This window comes from Equus przewalskii, chromosome 14 (genome assembly GCF_037783145.1).
Source record: "Equus przewalskii isolate Varuska chromosome 14, EquPr2, whole genome shotgun sequence".
Classification (NCBI taxonomy): Eukaryota; Metazoa; Chordata; class Mammalia; order Perissodactyla; family Equidae; genus Equus; species Equus przewalskii.
Window position 1 is genome coordinate 6,970,048 of NC_091844.1, and position 25,438 is coordinate 6,995,485.

At 40.7% G+C, this 25,438-nt stretch overlaps 1 protein-coding gene across 1 annotated transcript in view; it reads right to left on the reverse strand.

Annotated features, from left to right (window-relative positions):
* The window catches only part of SLC9A2 (solute carrier family 9 member A2), an 89,942-nt gene that overhangs the window by 9,460 nt on the left and 55,044 nt on the right, over positions 1-25,438 (reverse strand). The window contains exons 4-8 of the mRNA XM_070573376.1: positions 23,989-24,206; positions 23,299-23,501; positions 12,573-12,662; positions 11,552-11,622; positions 5,465-5,626 (exon numbers count right to left, since the gene is read on the reverse strand). Of these exons, the coding sequence (XP_070429477.1) occupies positions 5,465-5,626; positions 11,552-11,622; positions 12,573-12,662; positions 23,299-23,501; positions 23,989-24,206 (744 nt within the window). The remainder of the gene's footprint in view (positions 1-5,464; positions 5,627-11,551; positions 11,623-12,572; positions 12,663-23,298; positions 23,502-23,988; positions 24,207-25,438) is intronic.

The window sequence follows — 25,438 nt, forward strand, 5'->3', positions numbered from 1 at the left end:
GACGTTAAACCATCTTTGCATCCCTGGAATAAATCCCACTTGATCATGGTGTATGACCTTTTAAATATACTGTTGAATTCCCTAATATTTTCTTGCGAGATTTTGCATCTTTATTCATCAAGGATATTGGCCTGTACAGGCAGACCTTGGATATATTGCAGGTTCAGTTCCAGAACACTGCAGTAAAACCAACATCACAATAAAGTGAGTCACACAAATTCTTTGGTTTCCTAGTGCATATAAAAGTTATGTCTACACTACACTGTAGTCTAAGTGTGCAATAGCATTATGTCTAAAAAAACAATGCACATATCTCAATTAAAAATACTTTATTGCTAAAACATGCTAACCATTATCTGAGCCTTCAGTGAGTCACAATCTATTTGCTGGTGGGGAATCTTGTAAAAAATGCAATATCTGTGAAGCAAATCAAGCAAAGCACAATAAAACGAAGCAAGCTTGCAATTTTCTTTTGTTGTGGTTTCCTCGTCTGGTTTTGATATCAGAATAATGCTGGCCTCATAAAATGAGTTTGGAAGAATTCCTTCCTCTTCTATTTTTTAGAAAAGTTTGAGAAGGATTGGGGTTTATTCTTCCTAGAATGTTTAGTAGAATTTACCAATGAGCTGTCTGGTTCTGGACTTTTGTTTATTGGGAGGTTTTTGATTACAGATTCAATCTCCTTACTAGTAACTGTTTGTTTGGATTTTCTATTTCATCATGATTCAGTCTTGGTAGGTTGTATATTTCTAGGAATGTATCTATTTTTTCCAGGTTGTCCAACTTGTTGGTGTATAATTGTTCATAGCATTCTCTTATGATCCTTTGTATTTCTGTGGTATCAACTGTAACACCTCCTCTTTCATTTCTGATTTTATTTATTTGAGTCCTCTCTCTTTTTTTTCTGGTGAGTCTCGCTAAAGGCTTGTCAATTTTGTTTATCTTTTCAAAGTACCAGCTCTTAGTTTCATTGATCCTCTCTATTGTCTTTTTAGGCTCTATTTCATTTATTTCTCTGTTCTAATCTTTGTTATTCTGCTAATCTTTGCTATTCTTTCTAACCTTTGTCCTTCTGCTAACTTCAGACTTTGTTGGTTTTTCTTCTTCTAGTTCTTTGAGGTGTAAAGTTAGGTTTTTTAATTTGAGACTTTTCTTGTGTCTTGAGGTAGGCATTTATTGCTATGAACTTCTCTCTTAGAACTGCTCTTGCTGCATCCCACAAATTTTGGTATGTTATATTTCCATTTTTGTTTGTCTCAAAGTATTTTTTAATTTCTTCTTTGACCAATTGGCTGTTCATGCAAACAAACTGTATGTTTTTTAACCTCCATATATTTGTGAATTTTCCAGTTTTCTTCACGTAATTAATTTTTAGTTTCACATCATTGTGGTTGGGAAAAGATGCTTGATATTTCAATCCTCTTAAATTTATTAAGACTTGTTTTGTGGCCTAACACATGGTCTATCGTGGAAAATGTTCCATGTGCACTTGACAAGAATGCATATTGTGCTGTTTTTGGATGGAACATTCTGTATTTAAGTCTATCTGGCTAATATGTCATTTAAGGCCAATGTTTCCTTAATGATTTGCTGTCTGGATGCTCTATCCACTGATGTAAGTGGCGTATTAAAATCCCCTACTATCACTGTATTGCTCTCTATTTCTCCCTTTAGAGCTTTAGGTCCTAAGCATAGTTCTGAAGTGCTGTCTAATGTTCCTAAGTGAAAGAAGGCTGTGATGTGCCTTCTGGAGAAAATGTGTGTTAGGTAAGCTTTGTTAAAGCATGAGTTATGGTGCTGTTGGCCATGAGTGCAATGATAATGAATCAACAGTATCTATTAAATAAGGTGTCTTTAAACAGAAATATATATAAAACAAGATTATGTATTAATCAGCTGATGAAAACATTGTGACTAGAGACTCACAGGATTTTCTGTATTCCCCCTAGGAGCAATCACTCAATGGTCACAAATCAGTGTTGACAGAAACTTTGTAGAATATAACGACTGTAAAAAACCCAATGATATTCAACTGTATTTATATAGTTTAACTCCTTCAAAAAGGCTTTGAGGGGGCCTCCAAAAATATATAAATAGATAAAAATAAAATAAATAGATAAGAAGATAAATTAGGAAAATAAATTAAAGTTAGGAAGGTTAATATATATAAATGCAGATCTTACAGAAGATGGGCCAAGGACACACAAATTAAGGAGCATAGTTCTCTTACATTTTTTTAAGTGCAAACTTGCTATTACTGTGTACCAACTATAAAACTAATTACTTAGGTGCAAGCACCTATGCACAATGGGTAATGGATACACACAAAGGAATGGACACAGAAATTTCTGGCTTCAGCAGGACAGACTTATCTAGATATAGATCATTCATTTTTGCCTCAACCTCAATTGCTCAGATGATTTTTAAAAAGCTTATTTTTAGATTGAGACATTGTTGTTTAGACAGCTTTCCGGCTTTCTAGTAAGGTTTTTTGATTAGCAAATTTAATTCACAGAATTTTAGAGTTGGAAGAAACAAATAAGGTTAGTACATAACAATCTTTTTGGCATCTGATTCTTTTGTACAATGTTCCCATCAGGTCTTTGCAAGCATATGTTTGCATAACTCTACTGATAAGTGCACAAGTACTTCCCTTGTTTATACTTAACACCTTTTTATTAGAATAAAATACAAAGAAAGAAAAGTGCATGAATCTTACATGTACACCTCAATGAATTGTCACAAAGTGAATGTACTTATGCAACTACTGCTCAAGCCAAAAAACAGAACATTAACTAGAATCCCAGAAACCACTCGTGGTCCCCTAACCAATCACTACTCCCTCTTTGCCAAAGATAACCATTCTCCTAACATCTAATTTCATAGATGTGTCTGAATTTGAATTCTATATAAATGGAGTCTTTTAAATACAATATGTGGTCTTTTAAATTTACCTTCTTTTGTTTAGCACTATGTTGGAGATTCATCTGTCTTATCGCACGTAGCTGTAGTTAATTCATTTTAATCATTGTATAATATTCCAATACACGGATATACCAAATTTATCCATTTTACTGTTGATGGGTATTTAGCTTATTTCCAATTTTCAGATATTAAAAACAATGCTTCGATGAAGATATCTCATATATATATTTTGGAACACATATGATTATTGAACATTTGAATATCCTATTTTGTAAAATGCCTGAACAAGTCTCTTGTCCATTTTTTTTTTAGGATTGTCTTTTTTTTTAGACCTTTGTCAGTTTTCTGTGAGGCAAGTATCTTTTCCCACTTTGTGGTTTGCTTTTTCATTCCTTTAATGAAATCTTCCCCTATCACAACATTAAGAGGACATTCTCTATATAATCTTCACTTTATTGTTTCACTCCTCACATTGAGATATACAATATCCCTTGACTTGATACGATGTGAAATACTGTTCAATGTCATTTTACTTCCTAATTATCAAATGACCCAGGACGATTTTTTTTAAAGCCATCTTTTCTCCACTGCTTTGTACTGTAGACTTTGTCATTAATTAAGTGGCCACATACAGGTGGGTCTCTTCCAAACTCTTATTTTGATCTGATCTGTATGTCCTTTTGTCTTGGCCCAGTATCACATTGTCTCAATCATGGTAGCTCTGTAGTAAGTCTTGTTACTTAATAGAGTAAATCTTCCAAATTTGTTCTTCAAAATTATCTTGATTAACTTTGGCCCTTTACATTTACAGAGAAATTTTAGGACAAGATTGTCTAATCTCACACACACACACACACAAACCCTGGGATTCTGAATGGAAGTGCTTTGAATTCATAGGTCAACTTGAAGAGAATGGAAAATTTTACAATATTGAGGCTTTCTCTTAATCTTTAACTTATCTTTTTTGGCCTTTCTGTGAGAGGTTTTGCAAATATTCTCTAAATTTCATGTTGCTGTTTGGTGTTTTTTGATGATTGTTTGATGCTGATATACATGATGTTTCATGATGTTATTCTACATTAAGCATTTTTTTAATGCCATCTTCTGTTTGTTGATACTCATAAAACTACCCCTGATTTGCTTTCTTGCCATGTATTCAGAAACTTGGATACATTTGCGTATTATGTCTAATTATTTATCTGCAGGTTCTTTTGGATTTTCCGTAAAAACGATCAAGCTATTTGTGAATAACGATAGCTTTACTTATTTGTTTCCTGTCCTTAATCTTTTTATTCTTTTTCCCGCCTAGCATTGGTAAAATATTTATAGAAATAGTAATAATAGTCATCCTTCTTCCAGATCTCAGGTTAAATCTTTCAACATTAAAAACTATATTTGCTAAGATTGTGTTTTGTGAATAAACTTTATCACCTTAAGAAAGAGTTTCTTTTATTCTTTGTTTAGACATTTTTTAAAATAACTAAGACGATATTGAATTTCATCAAACAATTTTTCTGCCTCTATTTCAGATAAATGATAACCTATGATTTTTCTTCTTTATGCTATAAAAGTGGTGAATAACTTTGATTTTCTACCATTAAGCCATCTTTGTATTTCTGTAATAAACTGAAAATTATTGTGATTCATATCCTTTTTAATCTATCTCTGGATTTGGTTTGCTAATATTTTGTTTAGAATTTTTACAGACATATTATATCTGCAATTTTTCTTTCTTATAAGTGTCTTTGTCAGGTTCCCTATCAAAATTATGGTGGTCTAATAAGGCTATTTGGGAAGCTTTCCTTCTTTTTCTACTTTCTGAAAGAGTTTGTGTAAGATGGTATTGTTTCTTTCTTAAATTTTTGGTAGAATTCACAAATGAAGCCATATAGTCTTAGAGTCTCAATCCTGGCTGTGAATTAGAAACATCTGAAGAACTTATAAATATGCCTATTCCTGGGCCTCAACACCAAAAGATCCTGATTTTATTGGTCTGGCTGGAGCCCAGGCATCTGTATTATTTAAATGCTCTCAAGGTGTTTCTGATGTTCAGCCTGGGCTGAGAACCACTGCAACAGATGATCACTAATGTTCTTTCCAAGCCTTAAACTATGATTCTGTGAATAATCTATGAGGAAATAGCTATATAATTACATGCATATTTGAAATAACAAATATAACACATCTTAAAATATTCCCTTTCAAAATGCCTGCTAAAAAGGCTTTAATTTACTTTCAAAAAGCATGGAATTACCCAAAGCAAATATAATAAACGCATAATTATCCTAAACATGACAAAGTATTTTCTGACTAATCAATTCTAAAATAACATAATGTAATGTGACACGAAGTGACATGACATAACATAATATAATGTCCACATTTCTAGGCTTTCACATTTTAACCAGAATCTCATTCTGCTGTGAGGTCATCAGGTATCTCTCTTGGACATAGGTCAAGTTTGTTATTATTACTGATTTTGAAAGATTATAAGGACATACTTAGTGATACTAACTTTTATTTACAAAACAGTACTTACTTTAGAGATGCGTAAGACGGGACAGTACTTATCATCCCAGTCTCTGCCATCTCAATGGCATGTTTTATTTCAAGCTTTTTATATAAGGACACAATGCTTGACTTGGGTTGGTTTTCCCGAATCAAAAGCTTACGCAGGTATTTGTCATCAAACTTCTTAAACCTGGAAATAAAGATAATCAAAGCTTCAATGAATTAATGCTAAACTGACTAAGAAAAAAACCTGTCTTTACCAATAAAATCATTTCCACTATTCCCAGGGAAAAAATTTAGTAGCACTGTTTAGTTATTCCAATCATTATACATATATATATATACACACACACACACACACACACACACACACACACACATATATGTATATATATATATATGTTTGCATACCAGAATATATGTGTATATATAAAATAAGTATACACACACACACAGACACACACACACATACAGATATACACACACCACATACATATGGCACATATTGGTACAACTTTGTATATAGCCATGACATACATACGTCTAAAATTCCCTAATTATAGATTAAAATACATATATTTCTATATTTCCTATTTCTCTGCTTCCCCTTTCAGTAAAATGACTCAAAAGTGTTGTTAATACTCCCTATGTGCAATTCTTCTCCTCAGATTCTCTCTTGAACATCCACAAACCAGACCTTTGCCTCTAATACTCCACTGAGGCTAGCATATGGTGGTCATCAGTGACCCCCACCATACAAATCCAACAGCCAACTATTAGTCTTCACCTTTCCTGACCTCTCCTGCTTAAAGCATCGTCTTTCAGGACACCACATTGCCCTGGGTTCCCTGCCACTTCCTTCTCAGCCTCTTTTTTGGGTCTTTTTCTTCTTTCTGGTCTCTTAATGTAGGAGTGCCCTGGGGTTCAGTTCCTGGTCCTCTTCTCTACCTCCACTCATGCCCCTGGCCATCTTGCCCAGTCCCATGGATTTTAATAGCATCTCTATGCCAATAACTCCCACATTTGCATCTCCAGCTCCAAACTCTTTCCTAAACCCCAGAAACGAATCTTCATCTTCCTACTCAATATCTCCACTTGGGTATCTAAGGGGCATCTCAAGCTTGACATGCTCAAACTGAACTGATCTTCTCCCACAGTTTTCCCCATCTCAGACAACGTTACCAGGTCAAAAACGCTAATTTCACCTTTGATCCTTCTCTTTCTCTCATATTCCATGTTATGGCCTGAAATGTTCCTCCCTCCCCCCACCCCCCCCCAAATTCACATGTTGAAGGACTTCAGAATGTGACTGTATTTGGAGACAGGGTCTTTATTAAGTTAAATGAGGTCATGAGGGTGGGCCCGGATCCAGTGTGACTGGTTTTTATATAATACGAGGAAATTTGGACACAGACACGTACAGAGGGAAGACACTGTGAACAGGCAGGAAGAAGAAGGCCATTTGTAAGCCAAGGCGAGAGACCTGTAACAGATCCTACCCTCACAGCCCTTAGAAGGAAATAAGTCTACTCACACTTTGGTCTTGGGATTTCTAGCCCCGAGAACTGTGAGAAAATGCATTTCCATTATTTAAGCCGCCCAATCTGTGGTGCTTTGTTATAGCAGCTCTAGCAAAGTAAGACTCATGTCTACTCCATCAGCAATTCCTGTTGGTTCCACCAGCAAAATATATACAGGATCCAGCTGTTTCCCACAATTCCTCTGACATCACCCTGGTGCACCATTGGCTCCCAATGGATTCTTCCAGTGGGCACCTAATTGGTCTCCTTGCTTCCACCAGTGCATTCCTACAGCTTATCTTCCATACAGAAGCCAGAGCGATCCTGTTAAAACGTCTTCACACTATATCACTCGTCTGCATCTCACTTGAGTAAAAAGTACAATGACCTGGAGGCCCTCCACCATTTGGGGCTGCACCTCTTGGTACTGTGCTCCTCTCACTCAGGTCCCGCTCATCGGCCTCCTTCCTGTCCTGGAAACTTGCAGCCATGCTCCATCTCTGGGCCTTCATACTTCCTATCCTTTCTACTAGGAACACTCTTCCCCCCCACACACCTGCAGGGCCCATTCACGGACCTCCTTTAGGTCTTTCCTTGACAGCCATTTTCTCAAAAGAGCCTTTCCTATCCATCCCATTAAAACTGCATGTCACCCCCTGCAGCACTTCCTATTCTGCTTCCCAGATATATTTTGCTCCATAGCAGTTTGGTTTTGTTTTTATTTCCCCGTGTCACCTGTGCCTAAACTGAGCCTAGCACACTGTAGGCATATATGGGAGAATGGATCATTCGGTCCCAATTCCCTCCCTATATCCACACCCTCTGCCATATTACTTGGCAACATCCTTCCACCATGGCCTAGGTGACCTGCCTTGTCGTGCTTCCTGCCACTGGGCTCAATAATGTTACTTGCTTTGGTCAATGGGCTACTAGCAGACATGATGATGGGAGCAGAGGCTTAAAATGGGACTATTCATTAGAGCTTGCCTCTTGTGCTTTCACAATTACCACAAGAAAAATATACATGGAGTGAGTCATCAGTCCAAGGACAAAGGTGAATGTCACATGAAGCAGAGTTAAGATATTCAGTCACATCAGAGAAGGCCAGCCAGGATCAGCTGACAACTAGCCAACCACTGAAACATGAGCAAGACCAGCCCAGATCAACGAAGCCCAGTCCAGACCAGTTGACTCTCAGCCTCTCAACTCATGTACTTTTATAATAAGTGACTGCTACTTTGAACAGCTAAGGATTGGGGTGGCTCGTTATGTAACATTACTGTGCCAATATATAAGTGAAACAGCATGCAATAAATATTTGTTGAGAAAGAAATAAGTGTATTACAGCGATCATCATAAGCCCAAGGAGGTTTATAGACATACCTGTCTTATGAAGAAAACAGCACTAACCCATATTCTTGATGCTAGTCCTTTGTTCTAAATGCTGGAGGGCTATGAATAATTAAAGAGAGTCACCCTTAAAGTGCTTTGCTATTGACTGGCCAGGACACTAAACAGTGGGCCTACTTCTTTCTAAGTTTATTTTAAATTTTATGTTAGGTCCATTAAGCCAGGACTTCTGGCAGCAACACGACATCTTTTTAAACTTCTTTTATTATTATTATTGTTTTAACTTTTCACAAGTGATAAACAAAAGGAAGAATAAACACTAAGGACAATGACATCTGATCTATTCAGTGTAGGAACTGTGCACCCTCTTTCTTTGCTTTATTGCCACACCTTTCATTTCTGCGCCAAGTTACAGAGAGGCGCTTCCTTTTCCATCATTAGACTCTTTTGCCAAGTTCGAGGAACGTCCCTACAGCATGACCCTCCCATTTCATTCTCAAAGCATCAAATGCCTCAAGACTTCTCTGGCAGGACCACCAGAAACCCATAGCAGAAGGATTTCAGAGGAGAGGGAAAGACACCAAACACACCTAAAACAATCACTTCTATTTTATGTCATTTCTAGTAACATCAACAATTATGTACACCCCAGAAATGGGATCTGAGCAGAACTAATTTTATAAATGGCGTGTGCCAGCACCAAATCCCTCCACACCAACTTCCCTGCTCTACCTGCCATATACAGTGTACCTGACGATTCAGAACATTATTTCAAATTTAACCGGAAAACATCATGAATAGACATATATAAGGGTTATGAAATTACTAAATGAAGTATGTACACTGCAGGGAAAAATGTTAGATATGGAATAAGATTACCTTTCAGATAGGGCAAAGTTGGCTCTGCCGCCTTTATTTATCATGCAACAAGCCTAGCAGCCTGTGGATGTTGGCCTGGAACAGACTCACGTACCTACAGATAGACTGTCTCTGCTTAAGATACAGAGGACGTAGCCAGACTTTCTCTGATGTTCTTTCGCCTGAGTTCCAGACCAAATCCACCAGACCACAGGGTCCATCTCTCCCTTCTGCTAACGCTGCCCCAGGGCCTGCTGACCTGAATCCTACACCTACTCATCCCTATTTTTTTTCAGGAGGCAGAGGACGGGTATAAATCTTTAGTCCAATCCTCACTTTTGAAAAGGAACAAACCATTCTGGGCTACTACTCTCCCTTATCACTTCAGGGAAGGCCAGACAGGATGCCAGAGATAAGGAGACAGTGACTGAGTTGAAAGTAAGGAGGTGGGTGGAAAATAGGCATGACTATGAAAACAATAGAGAACCAGGGGCAGAGAGCTCTGTATCCCCGGCGGGGCACAGACCAGGATCCGTCTTTGTTAGGAAGGTCCCCGGGACATAAAGTTGGGTAGCACAGAAAGTCACGAGGCAGACAGATGGTGAGGGTTCTCTGGTCTACCTCCTGCCTCCAAAAACACGACTACTGCCCAAGATTAATGGTCATTTTTTTGTGTGTAGTTTTACAATGGAGATTTTAGTTTGCCATATTTTTTTTACTTTTTTGCCTTCGTGCGGCGAATTGGATACTCTCCATACAAATAAAATATTTTTCCTTTACTTAGGAAGTAAGGCTAGATCCAAGGGACCTTTCTACATTAGTAAATAGTGTGGTCGGGCTTGTAAAAGTTTTTCTAGCCCTAAAAGTCTTCATAACTCATTTTATTACTTAATGATATCACACACACACATACACACACATGCACACCTGTTTGCTGTGTGACTGTTTTGTTGCCTTTATTATATTGCAAAATTGTAGAGGCCTGAGTGTATCTGCCTTCTGTAGACAATATCAGGTCAGAACATGTGAGCAAAGAGTAAGCACTTGAAGATTCCCTTATGTGAAATTACATAAATTAGTAGTTTGGGCAACTTCAAGTAAATCAGCAGGAGGGGAAAAATCTGTCAGCAAGTTAGGAAAGAAAAGGCAAGAGGACTAAGAGGAATTCACTATCCATGGTTTAGAACCTGTCCCTCTGTCTCCAGGGACCAGCTGAAATGCGGCCTCCTTCAAGTCTTTCTTAGCCAGTGATGTGCTGGTAAATGTTTACAAATTGCTTTATGGAAAAAAAAAAAAAAGGCCCTGATTTTTGAGGCATTTGCCAGTTCCATGGTACACTCTGCCTTGGCTGATCCAAACTACCAACGTGGACGGCACTGAACATAGAGTCAGGGGGAGAGGCGCACAGTCAGCTGCCACCAGCCAGTGTGAGCTGGCTCCTGACCCACTGTCCCAGCCCTGCTGTCAGAATTAGCCCTTACTTCTTGATCCTGTAAGTCTGTTTTTCAGTGTATATTAAAGCATGGACCTAATCCTGCCCGGCTAGCCTACGTTTTCCACTTCAACTATAAGATCCTTGAAGAGAGACACTGAATCTTATTTATTCACCACAGAGCCTTTAAAGGTAAAAAAAAAATACATATAGACAGATATAGCTGGATAGATAGAAACATTTATATAAACGCACACAATCTTTCAGAGAATGTAGCTTTAAGAACGTTTGTTATTTCTCTTTGTATGTTCACACCCTCGGGTGCTCTGAAGCTCTGCGTTTGACAAAGCCCCTCAACACGTGTGGCAGAACCAACAGGAATGAAACCCCCAGTTTTTAAGCAGACTGCATTCCTCAGCTTCCTCTGCAGGGAAAAATGCCCATCGGACTGAGTCCTGGCCTTATAGAGCCAGGCCCTGAGATATAACCCCAAGAATTGTGTGGAAGCTTCTGAGAACTCTGGTTAGGAGGAAGCTAATACGTATTTTTTGCCTCTTCATTATCTTTACTCCTACATGCATGCAGCCTGGAATGGGCACATGATGGCTAATGCTGGAGCAGCCATTTTGTTCCAAGAGGAACCCTGGGAAATGGAGATTCTTGGTGGAATCAAGCAGACAGAAAGGTCCTGACACCACGAGGAGTCCATGGAACATAGGGCATCTATTAACCCACAGTGCCACCTCTGGCTAATTACAAAAGAGAGAAATAAGCTGCCATCTTGTTAAAGCTACTATCGTTCCAGGTGTGTTATAGCTGAAATTTATCTTGAAGGAGGTACTATGGCACAACATAAGAAAGATTTGCAACTCTGAAAAATACCACAAGTCAATAAGTCTCGCTTCCAGAGTGATCCAGAGCCACTTCACAATATAATGGCACAAGGCCTTCTTACTTGTCTCTCCAAAAGTTGTGACCCCAATGTCCACAAACATCTTCAATCCCAGTCTTCACATGATCAAAAAACTAAAACAGAAAAAGCAGGCTAATTGATTAATTTTTACCTGAAATCAGTAATTTCCACTCTATTTATATCATGTCTAAATTTCAAAGAGCCAGCCCTGGTGGGCTAGTGGTGAAGATTCGGTGCCCTCACCGCAGCAGCCTGGGTTCATTTCCTGGTCAGGGAACCACAACACTCATCTGTTGGTTGTTGCACTGTGGCGGCTGCCTGTGGCTGTGAAGCTGAAAGCTCTGCCACCAGGATTTCGAATACCAGCAGGGACACATGGTGGGCAGGTTTCAGCGGAGCTCCTGGACGAAGACAGACTAGGAAGAAGGACCTGGCCACCCACCTCCAAAAAAACTGGACATGAAAACCCTGTGAATAGCAGTGCAGCATTGTCTGATATAGCGCCGGAAGGAGAGAGGATGGCGCAAAAAAACCAGGCAGGGGTCCGCTCTGCTGTCCACAGGGGCGCTGCTGACTCGATGGCACTAACAACAAAAGACACTTCAAAGACCCTGATAGTTTTTGCTCTTTGGTTTTTTTGTTTGTTTGTTTTTACTGAAAGCAATAAAAAACAATTTCTCTTCAAACAAATTGATGTTTTTCATACTAATATTATGCAATTCTTAGATTATTTTTCTCATCATAACAATTTGTTCATAATTTTGGAAAACATGAACTATGGTAATAATGTTCAAGTACAAACATTTTCAGGTGGAAAGAAGCAGTAAAAGGGGGTTCCTTGTCCCTCTGCTCGTGTGGGAGTTGGGCAGGCGAACCTGGAGAAGCCAGTGTGGGGCCCCCTCCACTCTCCTCCCCCAGTGCAGGCCTTTCTCAGCCTCCCTCTCTCGTACCCTCGGCCATTTCCCTCTTCTTTAGGAGATGAGGACCTCGGTGCCAAGCTGTTTGACTTATTCCAACAATTTTTCTTTTCTCACTTAAATAGTTATTCCACATTAACACCTACCCGACAATGGATTTCTTCACTCACAGCTTGCTGTTTCTTATTGGACCTCTTCACATCAAGAAACTCCACCAGTGGTCGGATAGTTATTCCCTTCACAGGAAAAAAAGCGAAGTTTCTTAAAAAATAAAATTAAAAATTCAAGAATAACTTTTATTCTCCTAAGCTTTGATAACCAACAAAAAATATCCTGCTCCCAAGATTTAAGACAGTATATGCAACATTTTGTTAATTTTTTCTTCCTCTTTAATAGCTGGCATATCTCCAGAGGGCCATGTCCCAACACCTGCTATTAGAAACAAAATAATGGACAATATGCAGGAGAGTGAAAAGTAATTCTGAAAAATAGAAAAACAAAGCAATTCTAAAAAATCATAAAGTACTATCCAAGTCAGAGGAATCACCCACTTGTTGCATTAGCCATAGAAAACTTTTCAATGATTCTTTCATTTATTAGAACAATTTTAATCGAGCTGCTTCTGCATACATGTCAGCAGCTTGAGGATAGGGACACAAAGCTGGAGAGCTAAGGACCTCAGCTTCAGGACCTCGCAGTCTTATGGGAAGAAGGACTTAACCAAAAACAGCTACAAGTGGGGAAAGGAGGAATGAGAGAGATGCACAGGGAGGGTCCACAAAGGCTTCGTAGAGAGGGAGCACTGAATAGGAGTCTTAAAAGATGTCGGAAGCATATCCCAGCAGAGACCAAACACCAGCAAAAGATGACAAGAGCACAGAGTGGTGTGGGCATGTTCATCGTGAACTTAGAAAGGGGAGAGAAACAAGCTTTTCAGTAAGGTAGGAAGAGGAAAAGAATTCCTTAATAGGATAAAAAATACCTGCCAGAAATCTATAGTGAACATCCGACTTAACAGTGAAACATTAAAATTACTTCCTCTAGAACTGGGAACAACGCAAGGAGACTCCCGATCTGCGGTCTGACCCAGCTCTGCTCGTCCCAGCCAATTACATAAGAGACAAAGGCAGGAGCACAGATACCGAAAACAGATGACAAGATTTTTGTGGCTCAGGGATGACCTATTTTTGGTCCTAAAAAATCTACAATTCTTTTTCATTTAAAAATAACAACTTTAGAGAAGTAATGACATAAAATCAACATGCACAAATTCATCCCATATACTAATTTAAAAAAAGAAACAAAATAAACACCTAAACAATAGCAATGAAAACTGGATAGAGAATATATAAAATAAAATACTAATATATAATAGTATACTAGATAGATACTAAATATCTATTTATACTTATACACTCTCTCTACACATGTATATATATACATAATCCTACATGAAACGCAAAACCCTTTACAAAAAGAACCATAAAACTTAACTAAATTAAGATATTAAAAAGATTTGAGTTTTAAGAAGACACATACAGTTCCTAGACGGGATTACTTAACAATATTATGATGAAAATTTTCTCTCAATGTATATGCAATATAATTCCAGTAACATATTCCAAAGTGTTTTTAACAGAACCTGAGAGGTTAGTTCTAAATTAGTCTGGAAGAGTAAATGTAATCGGAAAAATTTAGAAAAAGAATACTGATACGGAACTTCTAGATGTCAAAACAAATAATCAGCTAATATATGATACTGATATATGATACTGGCACTAAAATGAGTGAGAATGTGGGGTCAAGGAAGATCCCCCAAGTTTCTTGCTTGGTTGGTAGATGGCTGCCACCACTTGGTACGAAGAATCCATGTATCAAAGGGGTTACCGGACTGTGGCGGGTGAGGTGAGAGACCCTCCCTGCCATGCATTTGATTTCTGTCTCACCTTTCTGCATGTCTTCAAGTTTTCAAGAATGCTTTGATAATATAAACTAACTGTGATACTCACGCACACATTTTTTACAGGAGATCGTCATTTTGTTCCATCAATCTACCTTTGGGCCTTTTTCAGCTTAACTTTAGCTTTCTGAAGTATGAACTGATTTTGACCAGTTTGGGATAAGACATACCTTGTGTTCTATTTGCATTTCAGTCTGCCACTTTGAAATAACATAGGAGGTAATAACAGTTTTCCAACCAACACATATTCTGTAATTTTTCACTTATGTAAATGAAAATGGGTCTAAACATGGGGTTTATGGAGATGGGTGATTTTACTGAGTTCCAGATTCCATGACGCCACCAGTTTAATAATAGCTCCAGGAAAAAAATTAACAAAATCAATAAAATTTTTAATACTATATAATGTGTTCTAAGGACACTAAGTATTGTTTCACATGCTTTGTTTCTATCAATATTCATTTAGTAAGTAATAATGAGTGCCTGGTATTTGTAAATATAGGAGATAAAAATAAGGAAAGGACATAGGGCCTGCCCTAATCCTTATGTGGATTCCTTCCACTAGACGGATAATCTAGAAGTGAACACACTGTCACACATAAAACTAGACTGATCTACTATGGAAGCCAGTGTGGCCTGGTGCCCAGATCAATCGAGTTTCTAAAAATACCACATATTTTAGTTTATAATTAATAAAACATATTGATTATATGCAATGGAGATTGACACTGTCTTTTAAAAATATGTATTTGTTTAAACAGTTCCTTTTAATAGTCACCCCTTCCTCTGAGTTATTTACTGTCGTCATGTCATGCTCAGTAGGACCTAGGGGATGGCTTCTGCCTTCCTTCCTCGCCCTCCCTTCTCCCCTTCCTTCGTTCTTCAAGCTATCTATAGTGGCGGTAGAGTGCGTGGCATCTGTGTACATTATAGAAAGTTCCCCAAGCTCCATGTTATATTCTAGGAGCTTGTGTGTCTGGTTGGGAGAGAGAGAAAAAAAAAACCTTTGAGAAGTCACCTTATTTTACCACGTTGGAAAATTCCTAATTTAGGTCACCTGGGGAGAAACCTGATAAGGCTTAGAAAACAGCTTGTAACCATCTACATAGGTCAAAAATATAAAGAAACCCCTTAGTTTTCCATCAAACCACTGAAAAACATATTTGCAAAACACAAGTTAAATTTTCAGCATTCATTCCGCTTCGGCACAATAAACAGAGCACCTGGGAGCCAGGCCTGAGGGAAGGGGCTCAGCCACCAGCCGGCCCCGCCGCGCAACAGCCAGCCAGGAAGACTCCTTTTCTACCTTGTTCCACCTCTACTTTCTGCCCACCCTGCACCCTTCTGCTCTCAGTAACACGAGGAAGGACAAAGAACTGCCATGAGAACAGACACTGAGCCTTCTTTCGGAAGACAATAATTTCTTCTTTTGTTTTCTTTGGCATTAAATTTTGCAAAAAGAAAAAAAAAAGAGGTGGGAGGAACTGTCTTATATTTCTTTGCTGACTTAGTAGACAATTTCCAGGAAAACCTAAAGAAACTATTTTATTAAAAAATATCACTATCATTGCTATGCTATCCTCCACAAGGCTTTTCTCACATTACAAAGCCGGTCACAGAGGTCATGAGCCCAGCGGTACACTATTTGTTTTGGAATAGGGGAATGGAAGGAGAATCATAAAAGTGTCCCTGTGGGTGCCCACACCCCTCACTCCGTGGTCTCAGCCCCCTCTGTCTCTCTTTCTTTCAGGACTTATCATCTTGCACAGTCACCAGCTGTCATATGTCTGTCTCTTCCCCTAAACCATGCTTTCCTTTTACTGTGTCATCAATGTCTCTCTCTCTCCTGTACCACCAGTGTTCAGACACCCTGCTATGGCTCCCATCTGCAAAAACCAGAAACAAAAGCCCTTTTTGGGCACGTATTCCCTCTGGCTACCACCTCCTTCTTCTATCAGATCTCAACAGGGTTGCCCGGATCTCCCACCCCCAATTTCTCTCTTATCCTTCTCCCTGGAATCCAATCAACGGGGGTTTCGTCCTCACCATCTGCCGCAAGTGCTCGGTGACATGGCCACTCATCACCCAGTGCTGCATCCCACAGTCCCTTCTCTGTCCCTAGCTCACCTGACCTTGCCGACGCATTTGTCACAGTTTCTAGCAACTTCCTTAACACTTGCTTCACTTAAGTGCTGCATAGACCCCCTGATCTTCCTCCCACTTTATTCTTCACCTTTTCCAGTCTCCAACGCTAGTTCCTCAACATTTTCTCGACTTCTAAATATTGGCATGCACTCTTTACTATGCTCTTTCTACACTCACTCCCTGAATAGTTTCTTCCAGACTCATGCTTTTAAAACCATCTATATGCTGTTGTTCTTATTGCCATCAAGTCCATTCTGACTCCTAGCGCCCCTGTGTATAGCATAGTGGAGCCCTGCTCAGTCTTTCTCTGCCATCCTCTCACCTTCCGGCACTCTATCAGACAATGCTCCACTGCTCTTCACAGAGTTTTCATAGCCAGCTTTTTTGGAAATGGGTATGTGGTCCTTCTTCCGAGTCTGTCTTAGTCTGGAAGGTCCACTGAAACCTGCCCACCATGGGTGACCCTGCTGGTATTTGAAATACCGGTAGCATAGCTTTCAGCATCACAGCAACACTCAGCTGCCACTGTATGACAAGTGACAGATGGATGGTGTGGTTCTCTGATGGGGAAACGAACCCAGGCTGTGGTGGGCTCTGAATCTTAACCACTAGACCACCGGAGCTGACTTGTGTATACTGATAAGATTCAAATTTATATCTCCCCTCTGTCTTCTCCCATAAATTCTTGACCTATATATACATTTGCCTATTCAACATCTCCATTTGACATCAAATAGGCAAATATGCATGTCCGAAATGTACATGTCCAAAACCAAACACCTGATTTCTCATCCTTCAAACCCAACACTCCCCTGGTACAAAATTAAATTTCACCTTCTGTTACCTAGTTGCTCAGTCAAAACCCCATAGAACTATCATTTATTGTTTTTTTATCACATCTTAAATTATTTACCTACATTTTTCCATCTTAAAAAAATCCTTGCCATTTATTGTAGGAACAAAATAAATTTTTCTGAATTCCAGGGAATGCTACCTAGTAATGGTTTATGTTAATTAAATATAGAGATTTTTCATTATATATATATATATATAAAACAAATGACCATTTATTTAACAAATTAAAGCACATTTGAAGGCCCTCACAATGTCTATAAAATAGGTGGCATCATCATTTCAGTTTGAGAGGCTAAGTCAGCAAAGTGTATTTGATTGTTGGGAAAGGCCACCCCACCATGTGTCCTGAGTGTTCCCACACATTCCCACAAGGGGCACCCCATAAGGCAAGGCCCTGACTGCTGTTTACCCAGGCTATTTCTCAGGGCTGTGTTTGCAATGAAGAAGCTTGAGAGATGAGGCAATATCAGCCCCAGACAAAGAGTGACAGGTCCTCCAGCTCAGGGTCTGTCTCCTGTAACGCAGCCCACTGCATATGCAAACATCCATCATGGGCCCATGATGTCACCCCCACGGGACAAGGAGTATGGAAAACTGACAGAAACCAACAGGAAGGTCTGGCTACTGCTTTTGCCATGAGTAATAAAGATGAAGTCCTTTGTCTCCAACCCAGGTGTCAGGTGTCTTCTGAAAGCATCCATGAAAATTTAACAGGCTGATTTGTTAACTGGCAAGTGGGGTAAGATCCCAGGTGCCTCCCCATTTTGGAGAATGAGCTAGAGCAGATACAACACTACTGTGCCACGGAGGCAAAGAGCGACTGCCGGCTCTCGAAATCCAGTCAGTCTTGCTACTCAAAGGACCTGATGGACTTCTAGAGGACCACTGAGTGGATTTCCTGAATTCTGAGCATCTGCTATCTGACACAGCGATAAATGAAATAATAACTAACGTATTCTAATCATTCTTCCTCTCAAAGAAAAGCGCATTGAAAGCCGTTAGCTTTTTTTTCTTCTAGTACCATTTTACTTAATGTTATCATTAAAACACAGTAAATCATCAGGTTAAAACCTTGCATCAGGTACTGTGTTTACATACACTATTTCCTCCCTACTGCCTGGGAGGGAGGAACCATTATCCAGATGTTACAGCTCAGTAAACTGAGGCTCACAGAGGCTATTGGGGAGCTGGACCGGGATACCAACCCAGAACAGCCTTACTCCAATCCAATGCCTGAGTTCTCTACTAGTGGCCTCTACCTCGCTCCCAATCTTGAGTATTACTTTAAAATAAGAGAGACAGCTTATATTTTCCGTAACATCACCAATCTTATTTAAAAGAAAATGAATTTACACGTCCAAGGAATCAGAACTGTTTACTCATTCTATATTCCACAAGCAAGACAGTATTCTAGGAACAGTTAACGTGCCTCATTAAGAGGCCACTTTCTCTAATTATCAACGTGATTCAAAGAATGTTAAAATTCTCATTATAAATCTTGGTATCTGATAATCAACCATGCGTCACATGGGATTCTATTTCAGAAGATAGTGCTAATTCAACAGGATCAGGGTGAGAGAGCTTATCATATAAGAAATAATGAAATAAGGGGGAAAGCCATTTTAAAGTTTAATGATAGGCCCATCAACATAAAAGTTGTCATTGGAAGAAGAATGTATAGCTCTTAATCAGAAGGCAAAATTTTACACCTGAATTATAATTAATTATTTCTACTATGTTTGTCACCCATTAGGTATCTCCTTCCAGGCTTTCTTCCCTGAATTTTTTTTTTAAAGATTGGCACCTGAGCTAACAACTGTTGCCAATCTTCTTCCCACCCCTCCGACCCTGCTTGCTCTCCCCAAATCGCTCCAGTACATGGTTGTATATTTCAATTGTGGGTCCTGCTAGTTGGTGCACGTGGGACACCGCCTCAGCATGGCCTGACCAGCGGTGCCATGTCCGCACTCAGGATCCAAACCGGCAAAACCCTGGGCCGCCAAAGTGGAGTGCATGAACTTAACCACTCGGCCACGGGGCTGGCCCCTGAATTTTTAAATTATTGATGTGTCCTGGAAAAAAGATCCTTTTTGAGGGGAGCATATGTGTATTTGCATGTGTGTGAATGTGTGTGTTCACAATCTCTTAATAGCCAATGATGGGTAAGAGAATGAGAGGGAGAGAAAGGGGTCAGAGTTAAGGACCCAAGCAACATCCCTCAGTCTCCACTCTGCACACAAAAGGGTGGGGCAGATGACAATGAAGGGGAGAGGGCAGAAGGTGTGCAGCTACAGCAATTCCTCTCCCCAAGCATCACAGTGAGCTCCGCCAGCAGATCCTTCAACCTAATCAGAGGAGGACTGTTCACGAGGTTTGCTCGCACACTCCAAATACTGACCCCCCAAAGTCTCCATCACCAAAGAGTTAACTTGATAGTTTTACAATACAAAATACAGACAATCCATGCTAAACTATTTCATTTGTTGCCTTTGCTGTTTTTAATTTGTTACATTAAAAACTTTGTTAATGTCAAATATTGATATACATGGTGTCCACTCAAAGCCGGTGTGTAGGCTTTGAATGAGGGGAATCAAAAATTCACTTATATCTTTTGGTTGAGTTATGGTTCTAAAAAACCAAAATACTATGAGTGTAACATTCAATGAACAATAGTATACTTTTTTGTAATACTTTTCTTTTCTCCCATGCTATGTTTGTTCTGATTGTAGAAATGTAATTTTATGTCTGTTGAATCTAACAACTAAAAAATTTAAGCTTGCATTTGGTATATCCTCTCTTGCATTACATCTTTCTTATAAGCCATTTTTATTGTATTTTACCAATGCACATGTACACGACATTGGCGGTGGGGTGGGGGCGGGGGGCTTTGGTTTTGCACTGAAGACATTTGAGAAGCTCTCGTGTAGATAATAATGGCTGACACAGTCATCTCCAAGTGACCCAGTTCCTAGTCGCATTAGATTGACATGGTTCTATTTCGTATTTGATACTCATATGTGACACCTTAAGTTCTGAGAGCATGGAGAGGAGTGCAGAGCACTGACCAGGCCTTGGCAGGGTTTGCTGTGGGTCGTAAGGACAGGGCAGCCGGCCTAGGAAGAGGTGCTGAGTCACTCACCCCTGCCTGACTTTCCCTCTTAAGCACAGTGCCCTAGGATGCTCCTGAGAGATTAAAATGCTCAAGGCAAAATCGATTCACTTCCCAATCTTGCCTCAGGCAAAGTGCGATAGTAGCAAACTGGATGAATTGTTACAAGATCCTATAAACACTACAGAAACAAGATGAAGACAAGAAAATTTGCTTCTCCTCACACCCAGGCATCTCCCTGAGCATAAGAAGGGAACTCAAACCAACATGGGATGGTTGAACCAAAACTAGTATATATATTCTAAAACAAACTGTTAAAACCATAACCTGGTAAATAATTTTTTTTTTTTTCGGTGTGGTCAATAGAGCTCAATGGTTCCGATCTTGTCTATGGAGTTAGCGTCCCAGGTCAACCTCGGCTTCCATCAATTACCAACGTATGTCTCTCATCAGGCTGCTTTCTCTCTTTAAACCTCAGTTTCCTTAGCTGGGGTAACACTGGTCTCTTTCTCATAGATTTGTTTTAAGGATGACATGAGATCGTGCATATAGGAAAGCCCTTGTCTGAGTGCTGACACCTGGAAGCCATCACCATGGGGAACGGCATTATAAAGGTGTGAGGACAAAGAGGAGGATGGAAAGTGGTCATTTCTAAACTTAGAGAAAGTCTCCAAAGCATCCTTCTCCAGGATTCCCTGGACAGGACCACCCATGTTCCTGGTGTTGGGAGTATAAATGAATGAACTGCTTTTTGGAGAATTGACTAGAAGGAGTGAGGAGAAGCACAATGAGTTACAAATCTGAGTACTTACCATGCACCAGGCACTCCACCAGACGCTTGACTTACAGTGAACACCAAACTAGTTTTGACTCCCTGCTCCACCTTCTACTGACTGTGTAAACTTGGGAAAAGTACTTAACCTCAGTCTCCTCATCTATGAAATGGGAACAATAACAGTGACTCCTCCTAGAGTTTCAAGCCAGAGAATTGTTAGGAGGATTAAATGACTTAACTTGAAAGGTGCTCACACCTGAGTCAGGCACTGAGCAAGCATTCTGTGACTAACTGTTAAAAAAAAAAAAAAAAATCTCCTGCTTTTCCTCCTTCCTCAGTCATCCCTCGTTCTCAGTCCCCTTGGCTGCTCCCGTCTCCTCCCCCATGTCTTAAGATTGGGCTGCCCCAGAGCCCACTTCTTGGTCCCCTGTTTTGGTTTCCTCAACATGTATTTTCACTTGCTTGGCAATCCCTTCCAGTTTCATGGCCTCAAATACCAGCTGTTTGCTGAGGACTGAGCTCCTTCCCGACCTCCAGACTCACAGACCCTGTCTTTTCATCACCTCCCGCTGTGGGTCTAACAGCCACCCCTAACCCAATGTGCTCAAACTGAGCCACCCATCTCCTGCTCCCATCTCCTCCACCCACAGCCTCCCCCTTCTCACTGGAGGGCAAGTCCATCGTTCCAGCTGCTCAGACCAAAAGCCCTGGAGTCCTCCGTGACCCCTCCTTCCCTCACACCCGACGTGCAGCCCATTGGGGAATCCTACAGGCTCCCCCTCAGAATGTATTCGAGGCTCTCACCCTCTCTACTGCCACCACCTGGTCTTGCCTGATGACTGCATCGACCCCACACTGCTTTCCACTTCTCCCCCTTCCTCTTAACAGACTCTTCTCACAGCGGCCAGGGTGATCCTTTTACGAATAAGTCAAAACACATCACGCTTCTGCACCAATCCTTCTGATGGCTTCCATTTCACTTAGAGAAGAGCCAAAGTCCTGCCACCAGCCTGCATACCCCACAGGACCAAGGACTCTAGAATATCCCTCACCTCACCCCTCCCGCCCCTCCAGCCACACCAGCCAAGCACGCACTGCCTTCACACTTGGGCCCTTTCCTCCTATTTGCCTGGAATGGATTTTGGCTTAGCTAATTCCGTCACCTCCCACAAGCCTTTGCTCAAATGTCATTTTTTTCATTGTTGTCTTCCATGACAACTCTATTTACACTTGTAACCCCCTCTCACTACTCCACCCTCACCATGCCTGAGCCCCTACCCCTTACTGTACAGCACCGTTCACCCCTACCATATGCTATCATTTACTTACTTATTATATTTACTGTCTGGCATCTGCCTTCCCCCCTGAGATGTGAGCTTTGCAGGAACGGGGTTACTTCTCTGTTTTGGATCCTAAGCTCCCAGAGCCCTGTCTGGCGCACAGCAGGAGTCCAATACATATTTACTAAATCAATATCTGCAAAATGGAATCTCCTAAGGGCTGGCTTATTAACTTAAAGAGATCGATTAACCTGCAAAGTCGGGATCCTGACACAGACCCACGTTCTTCCTACCACACTTTCTGCCTCCCAATATTAAACTTGTATTCACTCATCCCACCGTGCCAAGGCACACACTGCTAAGCATCCATTCATGTCAATGAGCTGTTGGAAGGTCATCACACAACTAGCATCTAATGAGTACATTCACTAGGTCAGAGAGTAGGACAAATGACAAGGATTAGCAATCACAGTTTGTAAGTTTCCGGTGCTAAGCTTAGATCACTTAGCTGAGTTTCCTTAAATAATAATTCCTCTATGTAGGTCAGGTGGCCAAATTGGACCCTCTTAGGCCCCTGCACAATCTAGTGACATGAGGAAATACCATTTTCCCTAATATCATAACTACCAAAGCTTCAACACACCTTTGCGATGCTGCATCCTTTAAAAGGAATTCACTGAGATAGTCTGAAAGATCTTGTTTCCTCCTGGAAAGGGAGAGACTTTGCTGGCAGAAGACCTCTACTCACCAGGATGAAGACAGTAAAGAAAATGACTACAATCGCAGCCGTAATGAACAGCTTTTTACGAGGAAACACGGCAGCAGGAAGGAGAAACACCAGCGCAAAGCAGATGGCACCTCGCAGCCCTCCGTAGGCAATGATGAACTGATCCTTGAAGGTCAAGGGAATTGTCCGGAACCAATTAATGACCTGAGTCAAGACAAAGACACCTGAGAAGAAAAACAAAACCAAAGAGAACAGACTGTGAGGCCAGAACATGAAAACACGGAGACTCGTTTGACGTTCCTCTGTGACAGGGCAAAGTCTTTAAGAAGAGCCCCCAAGATCTTTTCCCTTCTCCCCTGCCTTACTAGTACTACCAGCCCCTGGGCCTTTGTTGTTCCAAGATAGTGGGTGAAAATGTGGAATCACAGAAGCCAAGAGAGGTTAATTTGATTTGTAGCAAAAGCATGAAGATACTGAGGGAAGGAAAGAAGACACCAGGAAGTCGGGGAGAGGAGGAGAAAGAGGAGAAGAGGAAGAACAAGTTAAGGAAGACGAGGAGGAGGAGGAGGAGGAAGAAGGAGATCAGGAAGAAGAAGAAACAAAGAAGACGAAGAAGAGGAAGCAGCAGCAGCAAAGGGGAAGGACGAGAAGCAAGCCGCATCGTTTACTGAGCGGTGCTGAATGTTTCCTTGGGAAATAAGAGCTCGTTACCCAGTGCTCGCCAGATGAGACAGAAGGCCAGGGTGAAGCAGACGAAGGCCCAGTTCCACTCGTGGTTCTTCCCAACGGTGGACACGCCCATGAAGATGAAGATCAGGGTCTCGCTGACACTGCTCAGCATCTTCATGAAATACTTGATGGTGGTGTAGGATTTTTGAGATACATTTTCTTCCACGTACTTATTCATAGTCATTGCACATGCAGTGATTCTGCAAGAAGGGATACAGCTTCTATTTAAACATGACAATGATCCTAATCAGAATATCAGAGTCAGCACTTAAGAGCTAAATTACAGCTCTACCCTCTGCCCAGGATTACAACATGATTGATTGATTTTTTACAAGCGAATGTCATTTGCATCCTTAGAAACCCTACTATTTCTGGAGTTCTTCATCAGTACCCATGGCTTAAACTATTCAAGTAGTTCCACCCAGAACTAGAGAGCAGGCTCCACCCAGCTTTTTAGTCCCCCTCAGCTCTTCTTACCGCAGAGCCACATTCTCAAAAATCTGTGGACACTGGCACCATCAGCTATGCTGTCAGCAACACAAATAAAACAAATACATAATAATTTCAAAACTCATTATCTGCCTATGAAACCACTTCCATATTCTCTATTCCTCTATCGTCTAAAATGCCAAGCTATTGCCTAAAATCCTAAACTTCAAACTGTGGTGGTGCTGGACTTCTCCTCCCTGCCACGTCTCCTCAGTGCCCCCCCTCCATCACCATCTAATTGGTCACCAATTGTTTTTGATCCCTCACCTCGAATATCTTGGACCCACTCACTCTTTTTTTATCCCAATGCCTTAGTTCTGGGTATCATTTCTATTTTTCTACTGTATCTGCTTCTGGGAAATTCAAAATGAATTGGTAGGCTCTGAGAACTCCTAAAGGAAAGAAACTCTCTTGCTCGTTTTCCCCAGTGTTTCCCAAACTCTGGAACCACAGAGCTCTTGCTTTCCCCTCCCATGAGATCTACTGCAATACAGCACCTCTGCACACTCTGTGAAGGAAGGGCTCTAAGATCAAGTCCACACTCCGAAGTTGGACACCTGAAGCTCTTCACACTCTTCCCTCAGTGGATAATCCAGCTTCACATCCTCCCCTCTCTTCAGCCCGCACACACCATGTGCCTCGACTGTCTGTAATGGCCCAAACGTGCCCTGCTCTTTGCTGTCTTCCTGCCCCCTTGCACACAGACACTCCTCTCTGTCTGGAATGCTACCCTTGACCAACTCAAATGCCACCCACAGAGGGAAATTTAGTATGAGCTGGGTGATAGCTCATACTAGGTTCCACCAAAAGAGACACAGTTACTGTAAGGTACCAAAAGGACTTCATTATCAGAAGGTGCTATAGGATGACACAGAAAGACAGAATGCTAGTGAGCCTCATGCCCTCCACTGAGTGACAACCATGCCATAAACCAAGTATAGGT